Source organism: Hippoglossus stenolepis, chromosome 14 (genome assembly GCF_022539355.2).
Source record: "Hippoglossus stenolepis isolate QCI-W04-F060 chromosome 14, HSTE1.2, whole genome shotgun sequence".
Taxonomy (NCBI): Eukaryota; Metazoa; Chordata; class Actinopteri; order Pleuronectiformes; family Pleuronectidae; genus Hippoglossus; species Hippoglossus stenolepis.
This window is the reverse complement of record NC_061496.1, coordinates 19,243,659-19,252,890: the sequence shown is the minus strand read 5'-3', so window position 1 is coordinate 19,252,890 and position 9,232 is coordinate 19,243,659. Positions and strand designations below refer to the sequence as shown.

Below are 9,232 nucleotides of genomic sequence, written 5' to 3'. Positions count from 1 at the left end.
TTGGGTGATTGGAAGGGTATTCAAACCAGCAACCCTCTTGGCCACATTGCCAACCACCGTGCTACCCTTAATCTAGTGGAAAGACTACCTCAAATTGCACCAGTGGTATTATTATATTAACTACTATCAACCGCCATTATTGAAACATACTTATGAAGAAAATCCTCTGTCACCTCCCTCTTCATCTTGGAGCCATAAAGTCGTTTAGGAGAATTCAATCTGTCTCGAATAGAACAATCAGGCTCAACCTGCAACACAAACAGCCTTCATTATCGGGAGCGGCCTTTTAATAGCAACAGTGATCTGCCTGAATGTTAATGAGGTTTCACTGCATTAACTGAAACAAAGTGCGACTCTCGAACCAATGAGAGTCACTCTAATGGGCTCGGATAACACGCAGAAAGATATTCAACAACATTAAATCAGTGAGAGATCATTGCCGTGATTGACTTTTACACACAGCTCTGCACGGTGGAAGTGTGTGCTGCGTCATCGGCAGTACTGCGGGACCCACAAACACCGGTGGTTTCCCCCTGCAGTGCCGAGAGATCAGCATTGGGACTGGAAACAGAGAGAGGGAGGGAGAGGGAGGGAGAGGAAGAGGAAGAGGAAGAGAGGTGAGAGCTGCTGCAGAACAACATTTAGCCCGGCCGAGGAGTTAAACGGCGCACAGCGGCACATCTGCTCCATCTCCACATTAATACTGCTGTGATAGCCATGGTAAGTTCACTTCTGTGCTTAAATAGTGCGACTGCAGCTCTCTGTGCTGCGTGAGACCTGCAGGAATGATCACTGGACTAACCTTGAGAAAAAAAATGATGCAGCAGGGGATGTTTTTTCATTGTGTGCAACGTGCATGTGAAGTAGCTGCTTTAGTTACTCTGCTTCACTGGGGCCTGTCGTCATATTCACATGTTTTATGCTGCAGCAGTGCTGGTTTATAGGAGGCAATCATTCATAGGTGACACTGACAAAGCAGAAAACAAGCAGTGCATACACAAGAAGAAAACACACTTGACTCTTTTGTTTAGAATCTGTGTTATCCTCTTTTGACATCATTACTGATGTCACACATAAGCATCACTCTGTAGGGCTGCGTGCGTCCGCTTCACGTTCACCCACGACCCAGGCTGAGATAATGAGCACTTGACCAGAATAAGCAGCAGCAACTTCCAGGAGGAACTGTGTTATTCAGGCAGGTGATCCATCATCGTTCACTGCCAGAGAGGAGTGTTAATATGCTGAATGAAAATACCAGAGTTTGGTCTAATATACAGAAAACCCAACAGACATTAGATTAATAACCTCTGCCATGGAGGCTATGTTTTGTTGGTTGTTTTGTTTATTTGTGAGCAAGATTTAGCAAAAAGTGCAGAACTGATTCCAATGAAACTTCCAGTGAAAGGATGTGGTATGCGTCAGGAAAGCATCCATTAAATTTGGTGCAGCTTCATTGAATTTAAGGGGACTGTTGGGCCTTTGCGGAACGCGCTCTAGGTTTTTCAGTAACCATTTTGAATTTACTGTCAATTCAAGTCTGCTGTATATTCCAAAACTTTCTATATTCTTCATGTTCCTCCTCCACTTGGCCCAGAGGATAAAAAGAGCCAAACAAACTTAAAGTCTTGAATATCCTGGTAGGAATATCTCTTCCTTTCATATTGTGACCTGGAGTGATGAGTGTAGCAGACTGCTAAGCTATTTTAAAGCATGACTCTCAAACATGAGAAATATGAAGTGATCAGTTGTGTGCGACTTGCCGACCAGCTAAAAACTGAACCACTGCAGTTCTCTGGGATGATGTTTGGAGGTTTCCACATGACTGAACTATTATATAGTCTAACGCTAATAGGTCTTTATTGTGTCACTGTAATGTTACTGGGCTATAATGTTATAATGTTATAATGATGTTCTGGTTTCTCTGCTCTGTCCTGTCCTGCAGTTCCCAAAGTGGTCTCAGCCTCTGGCCTGTGGGAAAATGTTCTTCGTGGTTTTCATCCTGACCTTTGCCCTCTCAGTGACTTCACTACCCGCTGACATAGAGAAGGGGAGGAGAAAAGTGGTGCATGTTCTCGGTAAGGACATTTTATTCTTTCATGGTTGCTATTGGCAAAGGGACAAGCATCACTGAGATGTGCCCATATTTATGTAAGACACATATACTCTATGCATTGTTGACAATTGTCCTATAAGCAGAGTTGTTGAGTGGAGTTGCTCCTGTTTAAGCAGATTTTCTAAAATACTTTAATTCCTCCTCCTATCTGCCAAGTATGTCCCAACAAAACTACTCACGAGTAGAATTATTTTTACTAAACATACATATGTATATCCTTTACTCAAATTTAAGCAGCAATACGACAAAGTAAAACCATTTATTACATTACAAATATTTTTGGGGCCTTTTTGTCCTTTATTTTGGAGAGGACAGAGACCTATACACTGACGTAAGCATGCTAACCAGCAAGCTCGGACCTGTCACGTCTTGTAAAACCAATTTGCACCTCGAGAGGCAACAGTGAGTGACAGTAGTGTTTGGTCTGCCCTCAGTTCAACGTGAGAGGATGATGAAGTAGTAACTGTGTGTGTTTTAGACGTGTGGTGCAGCCGTCCTCTCCTTGTAATATACAACAGCCCATTTGTTTGGACTTTGAATCCGGCAGTCGGGCAAATACACACTGCAGCTTTAAACATGAGCAGGTACAGAGCAGCAAAATCTTCCCGCTGCAGTCGTGATTTGGAGCCAGCCGTCAAATATTTATCTCCTTTTCTCTGTGTTACTTTGTGTGGTAACTTTGTTAGCTGAGCCGACAGCATACAGTGGGTTTTACTGAACTCCTCTGATAAGCAACTGCTTTTTTCAGCCTTTAGTTTTACCAGGACAGTACAATGAGCTCCATCCCTTCCCCCATGCACCCTGACTAACAGTAAGACTCACTAGTGCACTGAAAGGGACTGAAAACCCTCCCTATCTGCAAACACCCCCGGGTATTAACAGCCGTCTCACCACCGTGGTCGTCTGTAAATGAAACAGTAACATCGTGTTGCAGCTCAGCCCTCAGTGTTGGGAAATAATGTGCTTACACTTTTGATCAAACACTGCTCGATGCATTCGTGGCTGCTGGTGATAAACAACTTTGCACAGAGCGCTGAGCAGTGACAGGACTAATTGCCGGCTGGCATGAATAATTGCAGGTGCCTTTATCTGGTCACAACGTATCAGAAAACCTTGTGCAGCCGCTCATTAATTTTTTTTTAAAGTTGACACAACACATGTGCAAACTCTTTGGTTGCCTTGCACACACAACACCCACACAGACAAACAGCATCTCAGCAAATCTCAAAAAGTGTAGACAAAGTCTTGTTATTGCCCATTTGCACACTGAGGCCTCGGCATCACACTGAGATCATATAGGGGAATTTTTTTCGACAGACGTTGAGGTAAAAATTTTGGAGTTGGTAGTTTTTTGACAGATCTACACAGAGGAGAGCCTGAACTGCAGAATAGTACAATCCCCCATTTATACCACTTATGCTTTAAGGGTCATGGCGGCACTTTGGCCAATCCCAGCCGACGTTGGACGAGAGGCGGGGAGCATTAAGGGTGTAAGCCTGGGGGCCTTTTATCCGGGAGGATTGCCCTGACTGGGATTTGAACCACCCGGAATGGAACCTTGGATGAAAAAAACTTCTCCAGTATTGATGTGCTGAACGAATGAGGCACGAATGTGACAGCTCAGGCTTTTGTTAACTGATGCAGATTTAATTTTGCAAGTGTCGGGCTGTGACATCCCTCACAAAGAGAATCAAAGATGGAATTTGACGATTAGAATATGAATTTCAATTATTGGCAGAGTTGAGGGGTATTGAAGCAGCACTGAAAGGACTGAAAATATAGATCTTTGGCGATGAAAGGAATGTATCAATATAAAACATAAAAATACATTGATTAAAACCCACTTGCCAAATAAATAAACAAATATAAAATAAAAAAAAGTATAGGAAACAGGCAGGGAAGATAGAGCAAATGGATAAAGTTGATAATTCAGCCTTTGTTTCCGTTGTCTTCCCTCCCACAGAGGACGACACTGGAGCGGTCATTGTGCAGACAGCTCCGGGTAAAGTGGTGACACATCGCGGTGGCTCCATCACTCTGCCCTGCAGATTCCATCACGAGCCGGAGAACAGCGACCCGGCTCGCATCCGGATTAAATGGACCAAAGTGACAGACGCTCTGCAGTTTGAGGACGTCTTTGTGGCACTCGGGAGGTGAATTCTGCATCTGTTCCAGATCAGTTTAACCAACAATACTGTATGTTGATTAAACTGAATGGTTTCCTTTTGCTTCTATGTTAGGGGTTGATCACAAATCATATTCTTATGGTGTATTTAAGTTTTTCTTTTTATCAATCCAATGCATTACTGTTTTTACAGGCTCGTAAGACACTTTTTAGAATTTACTGGTCATTGTGCTGTCAGGAATTTCTAAAGAACCGTGCACTTGTGTCACATGTCTCCAGGCAGCAGCGTGTGTTTGGAGTGTACCGAGGGCGTGTGTTTCTGGAGCAGGCGGGACCAGGCGACGCCTCAGTCATCATCCAAAACGTCACTCTGGAGGACTATGGACGCTACGAGTGTGAAGTCACCAACGACATGGAAGATGACACAGGATTTGTCAACCTTGACCTAGAGGGTCAGGGATAAGGGGCTTTAAGGATTAACAATTTCTTTCAATTCTTTTAACAATTTCACAGCCTGAATACTCAACACTAAACTTGCCTCTGTCAACTGTAGGAGTGGTGTTTCCCTACTACCCCCGTGAGGGGCGCTATAAGCTCAACTACCTCCAGGCTGAGGATGCCTGCAAACAGCAAGACGCCATCCTGGCCTCCCACTCTCAACTTCACAAGGTAAATTCAAACATCCCTGAAGCTCAGACAGTAGCAGTGAGTCTGATATCAAGAATATGAATATGATCAGATCAGAAATTATACCACTGGTCAATACCTCCTATTTTAAAAATCCCTACACACTGATGAACAGAGTAATGGAGTTATGTCAGAAGAGATAAACCACATTCTTTCTTACTCACTAATATCTTTAATCCTCCAGTATGTCCCACTCACCTACATTATCTCCCTCTACAGGCCTGGCTCGAGGGACTAGACTGGTGTAATGCTGGATGGCTGGAGGACGGCTCAGTCCAGTACCCTATCTCTCATCCCAGAGACCAGTGCGGCCGCAGGGACACCCCCGCTGGTGTTCGTAACTATGGCTACAGGCATAAGGAGGATGAGCGCTACGATGCTTTCTGTTTCACTTCCAAGCTGAATGGTGAGAACCAAAGAGATAAGGCACCGTAGATTGGCGGCTAAAGGTGTGTGCACATGCGTTTGCGTATCTGATGATCAGAAAGACTTTGTACATGATCATACACCTCGAAACAAACATCCATCCCAATATCCCACGTCTGTGGCTGGAAGAGAACAAGACACTGGCAGAGAAGTATTGTAAGTGATACTCTATAGAAAGGGGATGCATCATGAGCGTTAGGCCGTGGGGAAATGAGGCCTGTGTCTTTAATCTCTGCCTGTGATCTTGCAGGCCTAAGGCCATTGGATTTAGATCAAGCTGTGTTGATTCAGTGCTGCTCGGGCCACAGTGTCCGCTGGGTAACATGCATCGCCTTTCATCTCCCGCTTCTTTGATTTACATCACTTTCCCTCAGAGAGTCTGCGAGTGTCTCCGTCACACATGCCAGCTCCAGGTTCATAAACTCAAAACAAACTTGAGAAAGCCCCAGGCTGGATTAGCCTTTAGAGGCAGGAAACGTATCTGTGGTGTTAGGGCAGTTCGGGTCAAGATTGGTTATTAAAGGAATAGTTTATTGTTTTGGGAACAAGGTTATCTGCCGTCACTGTTCAGCTCAGAAGAGTAAAAGTAAAGTACAATTTTTGTTTTATGCATTTTAGGATGAGTGAAAATAATTTGTGTGACTTGTTTCAGTCGGCTGCTCCAACACCCGCAGCTCTGGTGTTGAGTCTTTGCCCCATAGACTTTATATAAAGATGAATGACGCATCTCCACTTCGTACCCCTATCCAAATGTTGGAATCTTTATAGCATCAAATAATGATTTAACACCAAATTTGTTGGAAAGATGAGCACTTAAACATTCATTATTGGAATAATAACTACCTAAAAAATTTGGATTTTTAGATTGCTCCATGTCCCATCTGCTAACCTGGAGGAAGTTAGATTTATGACCTATACTGCAGCGAGCCACCAGGGGATGATTGAGATTATTTGGCTTGACTTTTGAGTAGCTATCATGCCCTCCCTGCTATACTTTATAAACAGTTTATGGTTTGCCCAGTTCCGCCTGTCTGCCGAGAACTGCCTGTACACTGTGTTTTGCAAGGTTAACTCTGCAGTGCAATAACATAATCAATAACATAATTGATAAAACAGTCAAATCTTCAGTTTTGCTATCACAATACTATCAGCCATTAATCTGGTTTTTACTTGGTTGTTTTTGTACAGGTTCAACAAATCAAATATTACATGTTAATTAGTGAGCTTTGTGTTCTAGTTACCAGAGCTAAGCTCTTTTCCTTGTTTTCCAATGTTTGTGCTATGCTGAGCTAACTGCCTTCTTGCTGTAGTATCAATCTTATCATCTAAATCCTGGCAAGTGAACAAATAAGTATATTTCCTAATTTGACAGACAACTTCAGAACATTTACCATATTAGTGAAACAGAGTGCGTCATTGCTCAACAGGGAATAAAAAAAATTCAGTTTGAAAAAAAAAACGGGACTTCAAACAGGCCCCTTTGAAGTGTGAAAGAGAATTAAAAACTTCCCATGCATTTGAAAAACTAAACAGATAAAAGACAATGCGTTTCATTTGAATCACAAATCCATTTTTGGACAGCCTGCGAGTCCTTCCCTGCGAGAAGAAAATAGTATCTGACAGAAACCTTAAATGACTGCTCATGGCTTCCCTTGAGTGTTAATTACTGTGGACAGTCTGTTGTGGGCAGCTTCAGCAGTGGTTGTGACCGATACTGTGGCTCGTCTCCTGGGGAAATATCAGACAATATTCTGCCTCTCTAATAACCACCAGTCACATAAACAAGCGTAAAATCAATAGCTGAGCCAAGATCAAAGCTGAGGTTGCGGACATGATTTTCATGATGGCAGATGTTTGGAGAATTTTTAGTTTATGTTTTATATCCTCCTTCTTTCTTAGGAGAGACTACCTTGTTATCCAGCTCGGTTCAAACTATTCAACCAATCAGTACACTCACATTCTTTCTTTCTACCAGGCGAAAAGTCTCCCCAGAGGTGAGATGAAAGCAAAAATGGAAGCGTTTTAGGGTAATGTTGAGTTAGAGTGGTGTCCGCGGACTGAGTATTGGCTTTCGATTTTGTGCTGCTGCCCAGACAGTTGTTTAAATGAGTTGATATTCTGAACACAATCAGGCGGAGAGGCCAGGAAAACGGAAAATATTTGCCCTCCAGGCTCCGCTCGTCTCTGTGGCTTCACTCGCTCACTCACTTCCCTCTCTTTCTTTCCCTTTGCCCTTCTGAACTATACACTTGCTTTGTTTCCTTTCACGTTTCTCCAATTTCTTACAACAAACATCCCCTCCTCACCCTTTATATCCCTCCCCAGGCAAAGTGTACTTCCTCAAACGCTTTAAGAAGGTGAACTATGCAGAGGCGATGAAGGCTTGCATTCGAGATGGTTCTGTGGCGGCCAAAGTGGGTCAACTGTACGCAGCGTGGAAGTTCCAGCTTCTGGACCGCTGTGAGGCCGGTTGGCTGGAGGATGGCAGCATTCGTTACCCCATAGTCAACCCCCGCTCTCGCTGTGGAGAATCCCAGCCAGGTGTCCGGCACCTGGGCTTCCCTGATAAAAAATTCCGCCTCTACGGGGTCTACTGTTTCCTCAAGAACAAGAACGAAAAAGCAGGAGGTTCTGAAATGACAAAAAGCCGCACAGATAGTTTGACAAGGAGGAAGAGCAGCAACAGCATCCCCATGAATGCCACAAGCGTGATTTAAAGCTTGAGAGCAGGAGGAGGGATACAATTTTGGATTTTACTGCAACTGCCGACTTGGGTGATTTTCCTTTCATCCACAGCCAGTCAATCATCTTAGGAAGTAAGTATGTTAGCACATCTGTCGTCAGAAAACTGTTAGATTAAACAGCAGCTTGATCATCACTCAGACACATCGCATCAGAGAGTCTGCCATGAATATGCTTGTTTACATGAGTGTGTGTGGAACATATTTTTGGCCCCCGCTGTGGCTCCTGAGCACTGAGCCCCAGTCTGAGCCAGAATCCCAGTGCCAGGGTGAAAACATTCATTACTGGGTGAGATGGGATGATCCGCCTCACTGTATGGAAAAAGTCCAAGACGCCCTGTGAAGTTTGGATTGTACAAAGTGTAATTGCCTGTAACGGGAGCCATGCTTGGTTAGCAACCCTCTGGCACAATGTGAGTCATTTTTCTCATTAACTTAAACTTGGCAATCTCAACATCAGAGCTGAACAGACCAAGTGGTAAACATTGCACTAGCTCTTAAAATATTTGCACTTTAAATAAATAGAACTTTATTTTATGATAGCATCTTTGCTAAGATTTAGTGAGCATGTATTGTTTGGCTGTGAGTAGCTACTGGGGCGGATTTAGCAGAAATACAAAGCTACGATAATTGATATTTACCTCACGTACTGCACTTCTAAGCTACCTGGGACACCAGCTGCACTGCAAATGTTATTTCAGAGTATGTTTGCCTCTACAGAATGGGTGAATGTAAAATAAAACAATAAAAATCTTAAAATTATTGATTTGAACAATCTGTGTTAAGGTGCAGTTTCTTCTCCATCATGATATATAACACACATCAGGGTTAAAGGAAAAAAGAGGATTAATGAGGAGAAATCTAATGATCGCCTCATTGCTTCCATTTAAGGTTTGTGGGGTCACTGAGTGGCCTGATGAGTTTGGACATGAAATCAATTTATATTGAGGTTCTTATCCAAGCACTTCACAATGTGTCTCATTCACATGCACTGTCAGTCAAATGGCAGCTTGCATGCAAGGCACATGTCTCACCACCGGGAGCAATTTGAGGTTCAGTGTCTCAGTAGGACATTACATCAGGCAGACGGAATCGACCCTGACTTTAATAGACAATTTGTTGTATCTACTGAGACAAAGC

The 9,232-nt window shown here is 43.4% G+C and overlaps 1 protein-coding gene across 1 annotated transcript; it reads left to right on the top strand.

Annotated features, from left to right (window-relative positions):
- The first annotated feature begins 509 nt into the window (after window positions 1-509).
- On the top strand, window positions 510-8,867 carry hapln4 (hyaluronan and proteoglycan link protein 4). The gene is made up of 7 exons (XM_047343070.1): window positions 510-720; window positions 1,943-2,075; window positions 4,077-4,266; window positions 4,518-4,690; window positions 4,792-4,907; window positions 5,145-5,331; window positions 7,677-8,867. The coding sequence occupies exons 1-7, from the start codon at window positions 718-720 to the stop codon at window positions 8,066-8,068; spliced, it is 1,194 nt and encodes a 397-aa protein (XP_047199026.1). The 5' UTR covers window positions 510-717; the 3' UTR covers window positions 8,069-8,867.
- Window positions 8,868-9,232: the final 365 nt, after the last annotated feature.

Coding starts and splice junctions, on each gene's coding strand:
- hapln4 (XM_047343070.1), top strand. Junction 2,076..4,076: donor AAAAGTGGTGCATGTTCTCG/GTAAGGACATTT, acceptor TCCCTCCCACAG/AGGACGACACTGGAGCGGTC. Junction 4,691..4,791: donor TGTCAACCTTGACCTAGAGG/GTCAGGGATAAG, acceptor TGTCAACTGTAG/GAGTGGTGTTTCCCTACTAC.